Here is a 19,023-nt window from a genome sequence, read left to right on the forward strand (position 1 = left end):
GCCTTTCCTATAACTCTTTTTTTTCTTATACCGTTCGTGTAGTCCGTTATTAACTTTAATCGGGCTATACTTCTCTTTATAATAGTCTAAGGCGGTTAATTCTTATAGGGACTTTATCGGTTCCTAAGATATCTAGGCGTATCCTTCCTACTTTACTAACGCCTCTCTCCTTACTCCTCTGCCTACCCTCCTATTCCTAGTATATAAGATTTCCTTTATTATCTATTCGTCTTCTTTAAGGCCGTCACGAATTAGTCCGGGTTAGGGGTCGTGTAGAATTTAACTAAGAAGCGGGTCTTTGCTTATATATTATAGGAGGTCTATATAAAACCTTAGGTATATATTCGAAGGTATATCTAGTTCTATAATATACGGGTTAATAACCTTAGTGACCCTATACTTCTAGTATAGCCAGCTTAACTTATATAACGGTCTTAGGGTAGAGTAGTTTATAAGCGAGAGCTATATAAGGTCGCCTTTACGAAGGCGTTTAGCGGGGATACGGCGCTTATTCGCTGACTCTTCCTATTATAGCTACGTGGCCGCTATTAAGGCTTAGGCGAACTCTATAGCTTCTTAAAGACGGCGAAGCAGGTTATAGGCTATAACCTCCTAAGCGTTACTGCTTAGTTCCTTATAGATCTAAATCGGGTCGATATAGTATCCGTGTTTAAGGAAGAACGGGCTTATTTTAGTAGTAGAGCTCTCTTAGTTATTTAACGCTAGTTAGGCGGCGGGTAGTAACCTATCCTAATTATCTTATACGTAGTAGATAAAGGCTCGGAGGTACGCCTATACTTCTTAGTTCGCTTATTCGGTGGCTTTATCGGTCTAGGGGTGATACGCAGTACTTAATCGTTATTCGATTTTAGCTAATTTATAAAAGTATCGCTAAAAGCGACTTATTTAGTTAGAACCTTTATTATTTACGATTAAGCGAGGTATACTATAAAACCGAAAGTAATAGTATAGGAACCGTTCGGTATAAGCTTCCGCCTTTATAGAGTCTATCGCTTTAAGGGTAATAGCCTTTATAAGTCGATTAGTTATAACCTATAAGTATTTATACTTCTTCTCCTTAGCGGGGGGTAGATCTATTATAAAGTCTATTAATAGGTCGCTTTTTATTTATTTAGGAATCGGGAGTGGTTTTAAGAGTCCTTATCGAGCGTTCCGCCACGTATAGCTTTAGTTATAAACGTTATAGTTACGTATAAACCTACGTACGTCTCGGTTTATTCCCGGCTAGAAGAAGCGTCTCGCTATAAGGGTAATTATATTATCTTGCCCCGGGTAACCTTTAATTATAGAGTCGTGTATAGATTAGATTACTTATATTCGTAATATACTCCCTTTTTAGGCTCCTAGTACCTATAAGCGATCTTAGAATATTAATAGTCTTTATAAGGTGATCCTATATTCGGTAATCTAGGCTCGGAGACCTAATAAGGGGGAAAACTATTAATCACCTTTAGATACGGCTTATATAGCTTAGCGATACTAGTTATCTTCTTCTGCTATAGCGTCCTATAGCCGTTATAATTCGTCGTTAGCTTTAAATACTTATAGGTATTCGCGAAGGAGGCGGATCTTTAGGGGAATTAAGGTCTTAGGGATTAACTATATATATCGCGCTTATTCCTATTTATCGGAGAAGTCCTTTAGTTCGTCTTATTCTTTTCGCGAGAGAGCGTTGGCGGTATAGTTATCGGTACCCTTACGGTATTCTAGTATAAAGTCAAACTAGGCGAGCTCGCTAGCCTATCGGCTTTATCTCTTATTAAGTATCTTCTTTATTATAAAGTATTCTAGGGCCTTATAGTCGGATAGGATCGTAAAGCGACTATAACTTAGGAGCTCTGCTCTTTAATACGTTACGTAACTTATAATCGCTAATATCTCCTTATCGTGGATAGGGTAGTTATACTCGGCTCCTATAAGTCGCCTTAAGTAGTAGGCGACTATATAATAACGTCCTTATTCGTTTTCTTAAACTAATATACCTCCTAGTACGAATCCTAAGTAGTCGGTTTTTATAAAGGTCTTATTACTTAAGACCTATTATCGTAGGATCGGTTCCTCCTAGAACCTCTTCTTAACCTCTTCGAAGGCCGCTTATTCGTTAGGACCCTAGGAGAATACTCGATCCTTCTTTATTAGTCTTATTAGGGCGGACATAATATAGGCGAAGTTCTTTATAAATATATAGTAGTAGTTTATAAAGCCTAGGAAGCTTCGGACTCCCTTTATTAAGGTTAGGGCTTCCTATTCTCGGATCGCCTTTAGTTTATTAGGGTTACACAAAACACCCTGGCCGGCGGTGACTATAAACCCTAAGTACTTCACGGTCTTTACGCTAAACTCGTACTTCGCTAGGTTAAGCGTTAATCCTATATCGCTTAGCGATTATAATACCAGGTTAACCTTCTTTTTATAGTCGCGGAGGGATCCGCTTAAGTAAATCAGGATATCGTTAATATATATAGTAACAAAGTCGTTAAGGTAGCGTTATAACGTCTTATTAATATATCGTTAAAAGGATACGGGGGCGCTACTAAGTCTAAAAGGGGATACTAACTATTTAAATAAGCCGAATCGAGTTCGGAACGCTATCTTTATTTCGTGGCTAGCGGTTATTCGGATCTTATAGAATATAATAACTATATCGAGCTTCGTAAACTACTTAGCTCGCTTTAGGTTTCGGAGTATCTCCGTGATTAATAGGAGAGGATAACGGTCTTTCTAGGTGATCGTATTTAAGGCACGGTAGTCGTAATAGAATTATAACCCTCCTTCTAGCTTCTTTATAAATAGAACTAGAGCTTTAGCGGCGGAGCTGCTAGCTTATATAAACCCCTTATCGATAAGGTCAGTAAGGGTCTTCCGTAGGACTAAGAGTTCCTCTCTGGATATATTATAAAGAGGGCCCTAGGGTAATTCTGGCTCCTTACCGTCGGGCCCTTATATAAGGTTTACTTTATAGTTAACCCTAGGTCGATAAGGGGGAAGGCGGTTTACTTATAAGTTAGAGAATAGGTCCGGAAATTATTATAGTATCTCTTTTAGGGTATACTTCCGGGGGTCGACTAGGGACTTACCTTAAAGGGCCTTATTGATATCCTTAATACTAATAGTATAGAGCGCGAGTTCCTTTTTACCGAACCGTTATCTCCTTTATAATCGCTATATAATACCGGCGAATACCGACCCGGTTACTATTTAAGCTCCACGGATAGCTCTGATATTATCGGGTTCTTCTTCGCCTTAGAGTCGGATATTTATCCGGGCTACTCCGTGGTAAAGGCGACGTCTCTTCGCGTAATAAGTAATATCGTTATATTTTATTTATAGTTTCCCTAGGAATATATTATAATCTAATCCTGGTATTATATAGGCGAATAGTTATTATATATATCTATTAATCTTAAGATCGTATACGGTAATACCGGAACTCTTCGTGGACCCTATAGTGTCGGAGAACCCTAAGAGGGGTCTTCTAGTCTTATTAACTAATAGGAGGCGGAGGGACTTTATAAGACGTTTACTTATAGCTACGTAATAGTTATATCCAGTATCTATAAGAGCGGTAACTAACTTTTTATTAATCCGCGCTTATATAAGAGCTAAATAACTACTACGCGACTATAATATAAACTCTTTCTAATCCCTTTATTCCTTTATAATAGGCTTTAGTACCCGTTTTCGTACTAGAGCTATTCTTTTTCCGAGTCTTTATTATTATCCGTAACTCCCGTATAGATCGTCTTATTATCCGAGGCTACCGAGACCTTCGCTACGCGGTTCTTTTTATAATCCTCGGCGTCTTTTTTTTTTAAGCGGTATCTTCTAGCGAGGTATCCTTTCTTCCCGTAATTATAGCACTCTCTTATCTCTTTCTTCTCGGTCTATATTCGATTAACTCCTCCTATCTTTATGTCGCCGTTATAATTATAAGCGTGACTACTATTATTATTATTACGTGGCGCTTAGCCGAACCGTGGCCTTATAGTAAGGGCTTTAAGTCTCTAAGCGATACTTTATACTTTAGTTACCTAAGCGTAGTAGTTATTCGGTAGTTTCGTGGTAATAAGGGCGGCACGGAGGCGACTATTAAGAGCTCCTTTTAGGAATATAATCTTTATAGTATTATCCTATTAACCTCCCCCGGCGATAGCGAGCTATTATTCGAAACCGGGTATAAAGCTTCCGAACGCTTAGTCTTTACGCTAGCGTAATATTCTTAGGGCGTTAGCCGCGCGGGGTTATTTATTAATATCTTTATATATACGGTTAAGGTAATTAAGGAAGTCTTCGGGGTTATATTAACTATCGGTTCCGCCTATAGCCTAAAAGGAGGCGATAACGCGGCGGGGAGCTTTATCTAAATAGGCGTTAATAAAATACCACTTCTTATAAGCGTTCTAGAAAAGATATTAATCGAGTAGGAGCTTTTCGCGAATCTTAGATAACTAGCTCGCGTACTCGGAGTGTTTACTATTAAACTTCTAGGGTAATAGAAGTGCTTTAGTCCTAAGGTTCGGAATAGGCGTTATATCGGGCGTGGGCGTAGTAATAGGCGGCTAAGGGCCCTATATAGTCTTTTCCGATAATATAGCGAGACGAGGCGTGGTTATATATTATTAGTTTTATATCGCTTATAGTAGCTGGTTAATAGCGTTCTATTATTCTTGGATTTAGGTGGTTAAGGTCACGACTTAAGTCTATAGAGGGTTAATAATCTCCCTCCTCTACTCCGTAGCCTTAGGCGACTCGCCTACTAGGCGTGATAGAGCGCCGGGAGGTGGATCGAAGTGATAGTCTATCTCTATTAGTATAGCGTGTGGGTTTCGCTAAGCTTTAGATATATAAGCGGCTAGTCACGAGTTATTTATAGAGTAAGGCCGAATAATTAAATTATCTAAAGCTAAGGAGAAAAGAAGGAAAGGGGAAAACTCTATAGGTGCCTACGACCTAAATATAATATCGCGGCGACCTACTAGGAGTATACTATAATTAGTCGGAAGATCCGGTGCTTTACCGGATTATCTCTACGGGGTCAGCCCGTAATATTATCCCCTTCTTTTATACATAGCCTATAATAAGTATCTTTTAAATCTAACTTAGTATATACCTTCGTTTTAGATAAGCGATCTAAAATCTTATAAATTAGGGGGAGGGGGTTACGATCCTTATAAGTAATCTTATTAAGTCCTTTATAATCGATATAAAAACAAAGCTTACCTCCTTTCTTTAGAATAAAGAGTATAAGGGCACCGGTAAGGCTAATATAGTTTCGAATCTAACCTTTAGCTAAGGCGTCTTTAATATACTATTATAGAGTTTCTAACTCTTCCTTAGTAAGGGTATAGATAGGACTAAACGGTAAAGTCTAACTATCTTCTAACTTAATAGTATAGTCCTACCTATAGTATAGCGGGAGGCGATTAGCCTCGATAATATTAAGAATATCTATAAAATCTCGATACTATTCGGGCAGAAAGGACTCGGGTAACTTCGGAAGGCTATTAAGGGCAGAGCCGATATCCTTTAGGAGGGTAGGAGGTTTAGGCGGAACTAAATCGGAATAGGCAGTTTAGTCGGAATCGGGAACTATAACACGGCCTACATAAAGGGTATTCTCCTTAGCTTAGACTACTCTTAAATTAACTAACCAGATAATTACGCGGGCGTGTTTCCTTTTTTTTTTAATTTCTTTAGAGCTTTAGATTATCCCTCTTTTATTAATGGCTAATCTAAAGTCTTTTTTATTAATACGAAAATTCTAAAGGCGGTCGGCCTAATCGATATACGGGTTATAGGTAGTTAATTAGGGGATACCTAAAAGAACTTAGGAACCTTTAGTAAGGTCGATAATACGAAATAAAGTGCGATATATACGGGTACGGCCCTAATCGTCGGTAGCCTTTATAAATAACGTGATAGTACCGTAGGTATCTTTTTCGACTTCGGAAAATCTCTAATTTAGACGTTTTAGGGGCTAGTTAGGTTAATAGCTAAAGGAAGGGCGTGGCGGTTAATAAGGTTAATACTGGCTCTATAATCTATAGACGCGAGGTATTATTTCTAACTATTACCTAGCCGCACTAGGAGATTAGTCTTAAGGGTCCTAGTTTCAAGGGACGGCGAGCAAGGTAAGGACTAATCCTAGTGGGCTATTAGGGGATTATTAGCTTAAACCTAATTAACGACTTATTTCTTCGGATTAACGGGCTGCTTATTAGGATTAGATAAAGGCGGGGGTATATAGCGGGTAGGGGGAGTATAGGTGTTATACGGACATTAACTGCTATTACCGGGCATATTAGAACTAAAGGTATTAGTAAAAGATAAGTTAGCTAACTTAGGGTATATAGACGTATAATAACTAAACTAATAATAATAATAGTATTCGATTTTCAAGAGGGGCTAATATTTAGTAAAGTCTTAGGACTAACCCTCTATAGACAGGATAATAGGAGGACTATTAAAAGAAGGCGGAGTAGAAGTAAAGGTAGATAGAGTAGAGGAGGATAAGGCGGCGGGGGTAAAGGTAAAGGGCTAAGAGGATCGCGAGCCACTATTAGTAGTTATGCCTTAACGGAAAGCGGGATAATAGGTTAAGGGGCGGCTAAAGGTAGGCGAGTCGACCTTTATTAATTAAGATAAATTAACTTCGGCTTAATAAGCTAAGACGTTTAGATACTTATAGTCCCGGGGTAGGCTACTAAGAGTAACCTGATTATAAAGTGGCTTTTATAGCTTTATACGAATAAGCTATATACGCTATTTATTAAGGAACTCTAAAAAGACTGTATTAAATATAGAGTCTAGTCAATTAAGGAACTAGCTATAGGATTAGTTAGGGCGTTATATAGTCTAATCTAAAAAGAGCTATTCCGAGATAGATATCTTATAAGTATCGTGGTTTATTGGCTGGCTAGTAAAGAAATCATAAATATCGACCCACTAAGCGGGCTTCCCCCATTTTATAGAGCTATAGGCTTACCGCTAGTAGGCACGCCACCTAGACTTTATTAAAGGCGGTAGATACCTACTAGTATAGTATACTTTCTGCCTCTTAGTAGTAAAGTGACGATAATCTAGATTAAACCTTTCTTATAGCTCCTCCACGAAGGTCTAGAACTAATTATAGAACTTACTATCCTATTTTAGCTAGGGTAATTAACTCTAGCTTAATTATTACGCTTACGCCGCGGCGATAATAAACGGCCTTAACTTAGGGGCGAAAAGGAGTGTCGATAGCGATAACGCTTCCGGCGGTCGGGTAGTGGATCGTTATTATCTAGGTCTTCCCCACGTTATAGATAACATAGTTTTCTTTTAAGGCGTTCTCGAGCTCTTTAGTCGGCGATATATAACAGGATAGCTTTTAGTTACTTATTAGTAAGCTTTTCGGGGGGAGTATCCTCTTACTAAGGGTTATAATACCTAACTAAATTATTAAGTGGGACCTAGGCTTAGGACCTAGGGTTAGCCGGGGGTAAGGAAGAATCTCTTCCTTTCCCTTTTAGACTTCTTAATATTAGATTAGAATACTTAACTTAGGGAGGGTAAGCCGCTCTCGAGGACTCTCCCTGGGTATAATAAATAGGCGTAGGCTAAAATCGTACTACTAGACGATACGAGGATAGTATAATAGTAATAATAACGGGACTAAGGGTGCCTATAGGCTATCTATTAGGAGGTAAAGGACGGGAGGCTATTATAACGGCGTTATTATTAGATTCTTCGGGGTCGGAGGGCGGGTTACTAAGTCTAAAGCTCTCGGGTTCTAGTTTAGGACTAGGAGGAGGACGGCGTTTAGGGCCTATATTATAATAGAAGGCGAGTTCCTACTAGGAGAATAACTAGTAAGGTGCTTAATTAAAGTCTGCCAGTAGCTTCCGATAGTCGTTATACCCGTATAGAAAATAGGAACGAATAAAATATTATAGGATTTAAGTAAGGAGTAAAGGAAACTATTATAAAACGAATAAGGAGGCCTACTAGTAGACTAAGGGAGGGGGTACTATACTAAGATTATTCGTTAAGCTCTCCTAAGAACATATAGGTATAGAGGTCCTTAGTTATAGACATCTAGGTGCTACTTAATAGGAAGGTATTCGTTATATAATCTCCTCTCGGAGTAACTAAGGGACCTTCGTAAACTAGGTAGCCTTACTATAACGGCTACCACCCCCTCTATAGACTCTAAGCTAGCTTCTGTATTCTGAATACACGATAAGCCTTCTCTAAACGCAAAGCCACCTAGTAGTTAGCACGTAAGCCATTAGAACCTCTTTACGAGAGGCCTCTATAGCTTACGCGATAAGCTCGTACTAAGCACTAGTAGGAACCTTAGAGCCTTATAACACGAATTAATAAGTCCTCTTCATGCCTCTTATACCGGAACTAAGCTAAAGTTTTTAATAGCCTAGTATCCCTAGACCGATAATAGTTCTAAGAGGAAGAACCAAACCGGTAACATCGGGATATATATATACCTAGTAGATAGCCTAAACGCCCCCTGGCTAAAGGTTATTATACTCTTATAGTTTAACCTAAATAACGCCTTTAATAAGATACTCGGCTATATATTAAATAAGATATTATACGGCACTAAAACGGATAGTGTATTTAACCTATTCGGCGATATTAACCCTTAGTTAATATATAAGATATTCTAGGAGCATATAAAACTTATTATCGTGATAGTATAGATATATATAAAGCGCCTATATAATAAGAAACGGCATAATAATTGATTTAAGCCTGGCGACCGTGTATATATCCGCGTTAGCCGCGGATACTCGCTCCTAGGTAAGGATAGCTATAAGCTTAGTACCTAACGGATAGTTCCTTTTAAAGTCCTTAAGTAACTATCCCTATTAGGATATCGATTAGATCTGCTAAAGACCCTTAATATATACCCTATTATTAGTATTACTTAACTCTAAATAGTTAGGTTCGCGGAAATACTAGATACTATAGGACCTGTTAATATACGAGATTATGAGCGGCTGGTTATAAGTTGTTGACAGAGTGAGGCCGAATAATTGAATTATCTAAAGCTAAGGAGAAAAGAAGAAAAAGGGAAAACTCTATAGGTGCTTACGACCTAAATATAATATCGCGGCAACCCACTAGGAACACGCTATAATTAGTCGGAAGATCCGGTGCCTTACCGGATTATCTCTACGGGGTTAACCTATAATATTACCCCCCTCCCCCCTTAGTAAGTCGTTAACCTTCGGTATAGGTTTATAAAGCGTTATTATTCGATTAAATAACGCCTCTTTATTAATTAAATAACGACCTTTAATAGCTCTTTAATCCTAAGTAACCTCTCTATTCGTTAAAGAGTGCTCGAGGTATACCTTTATAGTTATACGATTAATTAATATAATATATACGGGTATTATTATTATTCGTAGATAGGTTATAGGATCGTTCCTTTTATATAAGGAACTAATATACGTACCTTCCCTAACCGTATAACTTATTTATTAATAATACTAACTTTACTATTAGCTCCGTTATTCTGTTTTTTCTTCTTTTCTTTAATAATATCCTTTACTATTAGTAGTATATTTTTTATCGCCTACTACCCTTTTATATACCGTTTTATCGTTCTAACCCCTTCTCTCTCTCTCTAGAAGATATTTAAGTTTTTAGGATTATCTCCGGCCCCTAAGGTACGTTTCCCGTTCTTCCTATAAGCTTCGCGCGACGTTTACTAACTTATATATATAATATAGGGGGCTAATAATAATAATACTAATAATACCGGCAAGGAGGCATCTACTCCCGCTCCGGCTAATAAGGAGATCACTACTCCTGCCTTAGCTATAAACCGCCGCGCCTAGCTAGCCTAAGCCGCTAAGGCTAAGGGTAGGCGTTCCGCGGGCGAAGCTTTTATAGTGATTAAAAGCCCCACGAAGCGCGCTCGTGGAATAAAATATCCTCCTAAAGGGACCCGTTCGGTCTTCTACTACGCTTATATAAAGGCTATTACGAATAGCCAGGATAAGCGGCGCTACCGCGACTAGTTAGGACCCGGAGTAAGGATACCCGACCCTAAGTGCTATAACTACTTAAAAAACAGTTATAGGTATATTCCTCCTTTACTTAGGATAACTAGTCTATTAGTAGTACTTATAGAGGCGGCGAAGGTAGTTAATAACGAACCCTTTTATAGTCCTAAGGCAATAAAGGCGCTTATAACGGCTCGTTTAGCCTTCTTGAAGGTATCCAGGGTTTTAAAAAAGACCTTTAGTACTTTATAGGAGGATAAGCCTATTTTAACGCTTATCGACTCGGGTACCGGTAAGCCTCGCTTATCGGTATAAGCCACCGCCTCCCCCCCCCGCGGGGACTCCTATATTATAGTAGGTAGACCTATACCTATCACGGCGCCTCCTATTATCGTTATACCTGTTCCTAGTATAACGATTACCTTTATAGGGGTAGAAGGCCTACGCCGGCTTAACCGGTTCTTATAGGTAATTAAGAACGTTATAGAGGTTATACGTATTAAGGTAAAGGACGTTAAATCCTTTAAAGGAAAAAAGATAGATAGGCAGGCTAAGGTCACGGCGTTTATATTATCTCCTATTATCGCTAAAAGCGTTAATAGTTATAATGATATTTATAATAACGTTAATCTCGATACCTAAACCCGGTAGCTAGGGGCGGGGCTTATCCGCCCCGACTTAATTAATATAAACGGCTTAGCCGTTATTCTAACCTTTATTTAATCCTTACCGCCTTTCTTATAACTCTTTTTCTTCTTATACCGTTCGCGTAGTCCGTTATTAACTTTAATCGGGCTATACTTCTATTTATAATAGTCTAGAGCGGTTATTTCTATAAAGGACTTTATCGGTTCCTAAGATATCTAGGCGTATCCTTCTTACTTTATTAGCGCCTCTTTTCTTACGCCTCTGCCTACCTTCCTATTTCTAGTATATAAGATCTCCTTTACTATCTATTCGTCTTTTTTAAGACTATCACGAATTAGTCCTGGTTAGGGGTTATATAGAATTTAACTAGGAAGCAGGTCTTTACTCGTATATTATAAGAGGTCTATATAAAACCTCGGGTATATATTTAAAGGTATATCTAGTTCTATAATATACGGGTTAATAACCTTAATAACCCTATACTTCTAGTATAGCTAGCTTAACTTACGCGACGGTCTAGGGGTAGAGTAGTTCGCGAGTAAGAGCTATATAAGGTCGCCTTTATAAAGGCGTTTAGCGGGGATATAACGCTTATTCGCTAACTCTTCCTATTATAGCTATATAGCCGCTATTAAGGCTTAGGCGAACTCTATAGCTTCTTAGAGGCGGCGAAGTAGGTTATAGGCTACGAACTCCTAAGCGTTACTGCTTAGTTCCTTATAGATCTAGATCGGGTTAATATAGTATCCGTGTTTAAGGAAGAACGGGCTTATCTTAGTAATAGAGCTCTTTTAGTTATTTAACGCTAGTTAGGCGGCGGGTAGTAATATATCCTAATCGTCCTAGGCGTAGTAAATAAAGGCTTAAAGGTACGCCTATACTTCTTAGTTCGCTTATTCGGTAGCTTTATCGGTCTAAGGGTGGTACGCTATACTTAATCGCTATTCGATTTTAGCGAACTTATAGAAGTATCGCTAAAAGCGGCTTATTTAGTTAGAGCCTTTATCGCTTATAATTAAATAAGGTATACCGTGGAAATAAAAGTGATAGTATAGGAACCGTTTAGCGCACGCTTCTGCTTCTATAAAGTCTATCGCTTTAAGGGTAATAGCCTTTATAAGTCGATTAGTTATAACCTAAAGGTACCTATACTTCTTCTCTTTAGCGGGAGGTAAATCCGTTATAAAGTCTATTAATAGGTCGCTCCTTATCCGTTTAGGGATTAGGAGCGGTTTTAAGAGTCCTTATTAAGCGTTCCTCCACGTATAGCTCTAGTTATAGATATCGTAGTTATATATAAACCTGCGTACGTCTCGGTTTATTCCCGGCTAGAAGAAGCGTCTTGCTATAAGGGTAATAATATTATCTCGCCCCGGATAACCTCTAATCGTAGAGTCGTGTATAGATTAGATTACTCGTGTTCGTAATATACTCCCTTCTTAAGCTCCCGGCACCTATAGGCGATCTCGGAATATTAATAGTCTTTATAAAGTAATCCCGTATTCGGTAATGTAGGCTTAGAGACCTAATAAAGGGGAAAACTATTGATCGCCTTTAAATACGGCTTATATAGCTTAGCGATACTAGTTATCTTTTTCTACTATAGCGTCCTATAGCTAATATAATTCGTTATTAGCTTCGAATACTTATAGGTATTCACGAAGGAGGCGGATCTTTAGGGGAATTAAGGTCTCTAGGATTAACTATATATATCGCGCCTATTCCTATTTATAGAGAAGTCCTTCGGTTTATCTTATTCCCTTCGCGAGAGAGTATCGGTAATATAGTTCTCGGCACCTTTATAGTATTCTAGTATAAAGTCGAACTAGGTAAGCTCGCCGGCCTATCGGCTTTATCTCTTATTAAGTATCTTCTTTATTATAAAGTATTCTAGGGCCTTATAGTCGGATAGGATCGTAAAGCGATTTTAACTTAGGAGCTCTGCTCTTTAATATATCACGTAACTTATAATTACTAATATCTCCTTATTATAGATAGGGTAGTTATACTCGGCTCTTATAAATCGCCTCGAGTAGTAGGCGACTATATAATAATATCCCTATTTATCTTCTTAAACTAATATACCTCCTAGTACGAATCCCGAGTAATCGGTTTCTATAAAGGTCTTATTACTTAAAACCTATTATTATAGGATCGGTTCCTCCTAGAATCTCTTCTTAACCTCTTTAAAGGCCGCTTATTTATTAGGACCCTAAGAGAATACTCGATCCTTCTTTATTAGTCTTATTAGGGCGGCTATAATATAAGCGAAGTTCTTTATAAATATACGGTAATAGGTTATAAAGCCTAGGAAGCTTCGGACTCCCTTTACCGAGGTTAAAGCTTCTTACTCTTAGATCGCCTTTAGTTTATCGGGGTTATATAAAACGCCCTAGCCGGCGGTAACTATAAACCCTAAGTACTTCACGGTCTTTATACTAAACTCGTACCTTACTAGGTTAAGCGTTAGTCCTGTGTCGCTTAGCGATTATAGTACTAGGTTAACCTTTTTCTTATAGTCGTGTAGGGATCCGCTTAAGTAAATCAGGATATTATCGATATATATAGTAATAAAGTCGTTAAGGTAACGCTATAGCGTCTTATTAATATATTATTAAAAGGATACGGGGGCGTTACTAAGTCCGAAGGGGTATACTAACTATTTAAAGAAGCCGAATCGAGTTCAAAACGCTATCTTCGCTTTATGGCTAGCGGCTATTCGGATCTTATAGAATATAGTAATTATATCGAGCTTCGTAAACCACTTAGCTCGCTCTAGGTTTTAAAGCGTCTCCGTAATTAATAGGAGAGGATAGCGGTCTTTTTAGGTAATCGTATTTAGGGCACGGTAATTATAATAAAATTATAACCCTCCTCCTAGCTTCTTTATAAATAGAACTAAAGCTTTAGCGGCGGAGCTACTAGCTTATATAAACCCCTTATTAATAAATTCGGTAAGGGTCTTCCGTAGGACTAAAAGTTCCTCTTTAGATATATTATAAAGAGGGCCCTAGGGTAGTTCTGGCTCCTTACCGTCGGGCTCTTATATAAGGTTCACTTCGTAGTCCACCCTAGGTTAATAAGGAGGAAGGCGGTTCGTTTATAAGTCGGAGAATAAGTCCGGAAATCGTTATAGTATCTCTTCTAGGATATACTTTCGGGGGTCGACTAAAGATTTACTTTAAAAGGCTATATCGATATCTTTAATACTAACTACGTAAAGCATAAGTTCCTTTTTACTAAACCATTATTTCCTTTATAACCGCCGTATAATACCGGCGAATACCGACCCGATTACTACTTAAGCTCCGCGGATAGCTCTGATATTATCGGGTTCTTTTTCGCCTTAGAGTCGGATATTTATCCGGGCCACTCCGTAATAAAGGCAACGTCTCTTAGCGTAATAAGTAATATCGTTATATTCTATCTATAGTTTCCCTAGGAATATATCGTGATCTAATCCTAGTATTATATAGGCGAATAATCGTTATATATATCCACCGATCTTAAGATCGTATATAGCGATACCGGAACTCTTCGTGGACCCTATAATATTAGAGAACCCCGAGAAGGGTCTTCTAGTCTTATCCACTAATAGGAGGGGGAGGGACTTTATAAGACGTTTACTTATAGCTACGTAATAATTATATCTAGTATCTATAAGAGCAGTAATTAACTTTTTATTAATCCACGCTTATATAAAAGCTAAATAACTACTACGCGACTATAATATAAACTCTTTTTAATCCCTTTATTCCTTTATAATAGGCTTTAGTGCCTGTTTTCGTATTAGAGCTATTTTTTTCCCGAGTCTTTATTATTATCCGTGACTCCCGTATAGATCGTCTTATCGTCTAAGGCTACTAAGACCTTTACTATACGGTTCTCTTTATAATCTTCGGCGTCTTTTTTCTTTAAGTAATATCTTCTAGTAAGGTATCCCTTCTTTCCGTAGTTATAGCACTCTCTTATCTCTTTCTTCTTAGTCTATACTCGATTAACTCCTCCTATTTTTATACTACTATTATAATTATAAGTATAACTATTATTATTACTATTATATAGCGCTTAGCCGAACCATAGCCTTATAGCGAGGGCTTTAAGTCTCTAAGCGATACTTTATACTTTGGTTACCTAAGTATAGTAGTTATTTAGTAGTTTCGCGGTAATAAGGGCGGTATAGAGGCGACTACTAAGAGCTCCCTTTAAGAATATAATCTTTATAGTATTATCCTATTAACCTTTACCGGCGATAATAAGCTATTATTCGAAACCGGGTATAAAGCTTCCGAACACTTAGTCTTTAGACTAGCGTAACGTTCTTAGGGCGTTAGCCGCGTAAGGTTATTCGTTAATATCTTTATATATATAATTAAGGTAATTAAAGAAGTCTTCGGGGTTATATTAATTATCGGTTCCGCCTATAGCCTAGAAGAAGGCGATAACGCGGCGGGGAGCTTTATCTAAATAGGCGTTAATAAAATACCACTTCTCGCGAGGGCTCTAGAAGAGATATTAATCGAGTAGGAGCTTTTCGTGAATCTTAGACGACTAGCTCGCGTACTCTAAGTGTTTACTATTAAACTTCTAGGGTAATAGAAGTGCCTTAGTCCTAAGGTTCGAAACGGGTATTATATTAGGCGTGGGCGTTAAGACAGGCGGCTAAGGGCCCTATATAGTCTTTTCCGATAGTATAGTAAGATAAGGCGTGGCTATACGTTATTAGTTTTATATCGCCTATAGTAGCTAGTTAATAGTATTCTGTTATTCTTAGATCTAAGTGGTGAAGGTCACGACCTAAGTCTATAAAGGGTTAATAATCTCCCGCCTTTACTCCGCGGCCTTAGGCGACTCGCCTATTAGGCGTAACGGAGCGCCGGGAGGTGGATTAAAGTAATAGTCTATCTTTATTAGCGTAGCGTGTGGGTTTCGCTAAGCTTTAGATATATAAGCGGCTAGTTATAAGTTATTTATAGAGTAAGGCCGAATAAGTAAATTATCTAAAGCTAAGGAGAAAAGAAGAAAAAGTGAAAACTCTATAGGTGCTTACGACCTAAATATAATATCGCGGTAACCCACTAGGAACACGCTATAATTAGTCGGAAGATCCGGTGCCTTACCGGATTATCTCTATAGGGTTAACCCGTAACAGAGATAAGGACTAAGAGTAATAGCAGGACCTATACGAGTATTATAAGATTAAGGCTATCCTAGATAAACCAATTACTTATAAGGGAAAAGGCAGGCTATATACCGAGTATCTTATTCGATGAAAGGATTAGCCGGATTAATAGAACGTTTAGATACCGGTAGATATAGTAGAAGCTCCGGATTTAGTAAACGAATGCGAGAAACGCTAAAGAGCTTTAGAGGTACTCCGTTTAGTATTAAAGGGAATAAAGGAGGTTAAAAAGCCCAAGCCCGGCGAGCTTTAAAGAACTAAAGGGACTTATTTAGCCTCGTAGCGGAGCTAGGCTAGAACTAAAGAGCTCTCCCCCTTAATAATAAGAACTCCTTTAGAAGGTATAACTGGTATAGAAGGAATAATACTATCTAATTTTAAACTAATAAGAATAAAAGCCTTACTGGCTATATAGCCTTATCGTATATGGAAATTACTATAGCTAGCCCGAAAATAAAAGATTTCCTTAGCCGCCTATAGCTTTACTATTCCCCTTTATCCTTTACTTATAGTTATATAGATATTAAAAAGGAGGATATACTAATAGAAAACGCCTATAAATAACTTTAACTAAGCAGCTATTAAATAGCTATTTAGTTAGGGGGGGTATCTTATATAGGCTGGCCCGAAGCAGGTTCGGAATAAGTTATTCCGGGCCCGGACATAGGAGTGGGCCTGCTATAGGAATAAGGGCGGGATTTTAGTAAGCAGATCAGAGATTTTACATAGAGTCAATTGAATCAACACATCGATCGCCTAATCTTACGTAGTTTGAGTTATACGCTGTTTGCAACACATATCACCACAGCGCCGGGCTTATAACTTTCAAGTCACACTTTATAGGTACGACATTAGTGTCCTGACAAGAGACCCTTGTGGGAATATCCTAACCCTTACTTAAGAAGTCGTTAATCTAGATCTCTCTAGTTTCTCTTTAGTTTAGGGGGGACAGGGTTCGAGCCTACGGCTTTACGCAGCCACCAGGCATATCTACCACCTACGCCATCCCCATTAATATACTAGACTAGGCTGACATCAGGCTGGTCCACTGCTCAAGGCACGTTACTCGGTTACTCCATGCTCACATAACGCTGTGCGATCAGCCTAAAAGCTGGTTACGGGCTACGAATATGAAACCCTTGCAAATGCTTTTGTCCTTTCGAGAGCGGCCCCTTTCCTTGCGCCCCTCCCTCCAGCCCGCCCAACTCTGTCACTGGATTGACAACCGTCCGTCGCAAGCGCCCGAGATGCGCTGATCAGGCATCGGTCTCCCAGAACCGAGTAGCCACCAATCGCAAGTGAGGCGACTATACCAATACAGCCTCAGATACCTTACACAAAAGCAATCCTTGTCCCAACCGACGAGTCATCTGGGCCAGACCTTTAAACCGTATCCGGAATCTCATCGTCGCTTCCACTGACGCTCTCGTCGCCACTAACCTCGGCATTCTCGCGCTCCCTCTTCTCCATCAGAGCCTGTAGCTCAGCATCATCGCTTTCCGTCACCGCCTTCGGCTCCATCTTGATAACTAGTTGTCCACCAGCCTGCTCAATACTTGTCCTGATTTCCACAATCGCTTCCTCAAGGCGGGTAATGCCATGGCTCTTGTCCAAACAAGTGCTGGTCAGAACATAGAGAGGAGGCGAAACCAACTTGACCTTCACTTGGGTCTCGTCGGTGTTTCTGGCCTCAGCAGTTCGTAGGGCAGTCTTGACTGCATCGATTCCTTCATATCCAAAACAGGTCACTTCAACGTCGGCGCGAACCTTTGTAGGCTGCGGAGTCAGCCGCTTTGCAATGTAGGACTTGAGCTCGTCCGAGACGGCGTCATTCGGGAAGGTGACATCCTGCCAGACTTCCGGGTTGCTGGCAGTTAAGTAAGCATGTGGGTTAATGATCCGGAACTTGCGCAAGAGTACATACGTGATGGACAACTTGAAAGCATCAATGGCATGGCCGAACTTCTTGTTCAGCGGCCATGCTATGCTCTCGTACAGCTGGTCGATTGGGGTGATTGTCTTTTCTGCAACATGGCGCATGATGGAGTGGACAATCTTGCCCTTGTTGTACCGCTCTTCGCATTTAACAATATCCTCTGGAGACACTCGACGCTTGCTGAGATCGATATACCCCTTCTCCTTGTCCACGCGAAGAACGACCACAACCTCGTTGCGTCCTACTCTGATGAGTTTTTGAATACTCCTGATACGCCGTCTAGAGAGTTCCGAAAGCAGAATCATGCCGTCGATGTTATCGTACTCGAGAAGCTTAACGTAAGCACCCATCTCGGCGATCTGTGACTGGGTTAGGCTCTGATAAAAGGACGACTTCCCGGCTTGGACAACGGCAAAACGCAGAGAGCGGCGGAGATGCTTAGCCATGTCTGCCCTAGCGTCCGCTTCGTATCACAACAGACGAACCTGCTTAACATTGACCCTGGAAACAAAAATGTTAGCGTTACGGCGTTACGATTCAGTAAGAAGTCAGGAGATGTTGTGCCATACATAACAAACTCGTCAATTTCGGGATACTTGTTCTCATAGTATCTATAATGGCTGTAGTTTGGTTCGGACATGGCGGCGGTCAGCGCGCGATCGCGACTTGCTTCCGATAGTAGACGAAGATCCAAGGCAGCCGCCGTGAGGACTGGGGGTGTCGCTAGGTATGGCTCGCAAAGGGCAAGGTCGGCAATGATGAATGTAATTGCCGGTTTGGACGATGTTCACAAACTGAGTGCTTGTAAAAAGCCCAGTTGCAAATTGAGCGGTGGGGTTGTTTGGTGTGGATGCTGGTGGTGGAATGCTTGGGCTTAGAGGGGCAAGTGCTGGAGTGAAGAGTCATAATTTTATCTGCTCCAGGAAATGTGCCGTGCTGAATAGGGATAGTGGGGTGAGGCTTATATTGCACAGGATGGATCAAAGCCGGAACGGAATGGGTTATTCCGGTCCGGATTGGATATAAGTTATCTTCTATAGGATCAGGGACAGAGTTTTTGTTTCTAGTAGATAAGATCGTTATATAGAGTTAATTAAATAAATAGATCTACTATTAATCCTATATACCCTGTTTATATACTAATTAAAAGTCTTATATGCTTCTTAAGCTTATTATTTATAAAGACCCGTTATTCCGACTATAGAACCTAGTTATTCCGACTA

At 39.5% G+C, this 19,023-nt stretch overlaps 1 protein-coding gene across 1 annotated transcript; it reads right to left on the minus strand.

The window, feature by feature from the left end:
* Positions 1-16,739: 16,739 nt before the first annotated feature.
* Positions 16,740-18,717, minus strand: ACRALDRAFT_1064938 (uncharacterized protein). The gene is made up of 4 exons (XM_071017070.1): positions 18,370-18,717; positions 18,286-18,301; positions 17,789-18,159; positions 16,740-17,731 (listed from the first exon to the last, which is right to left on the minus strand). The coding sequence occupies exons 1-4, from the start codon at positions 18,438-18,440 to the stop codon at positions 17,248-17,250; spliced, it is 942 nt and encodes a 313-aa protein (XP_070874277.1). The 5' UTR covers positions 18,441-18,717; the 3' UTR covers positions 16,740-17,247.
* Between the last annotated feature and the right edge of the window lie 306 nt (positions 18,718-19,023).

The sequence above is a fragment of the Sodiomyces alcalophilus genome, assembly GCF_042370955.1.
Source record: "Sodiomyces alcalophilus JCM 7366 unplaced genomic scaffold ACRALscaffold_5, whole genome shotgun sequence".
Classification (NCBI taxonomy): domain Eukaryota; kingdom Fungi; phylum Ascomycota; class Sordariomycetes; order Glomerellales; family Plectosphaerellaceae; genus Sodiomyces; species Sodiomyces alcalophilus.

What these genes read in the sequence shown, in the direction of transcription:
- ACRALDRAFT_1064938 (XM_071017070.1), bottom strand. Translation starts at nt 18,440, where the DNA reads ATGTCCGAACCAAACTACAGCCATTATAGATACTATGAGAACAAGTAT. An exon ending in GCTTTCAAGTTGTCCATCAC is followed by an intron (nt 17,732 to 17,788) that starts GTATGTACTCTT and finishes CTTAACTGCCAG; the next exon opens with CAACCCGGAAGTCTGGCAGG.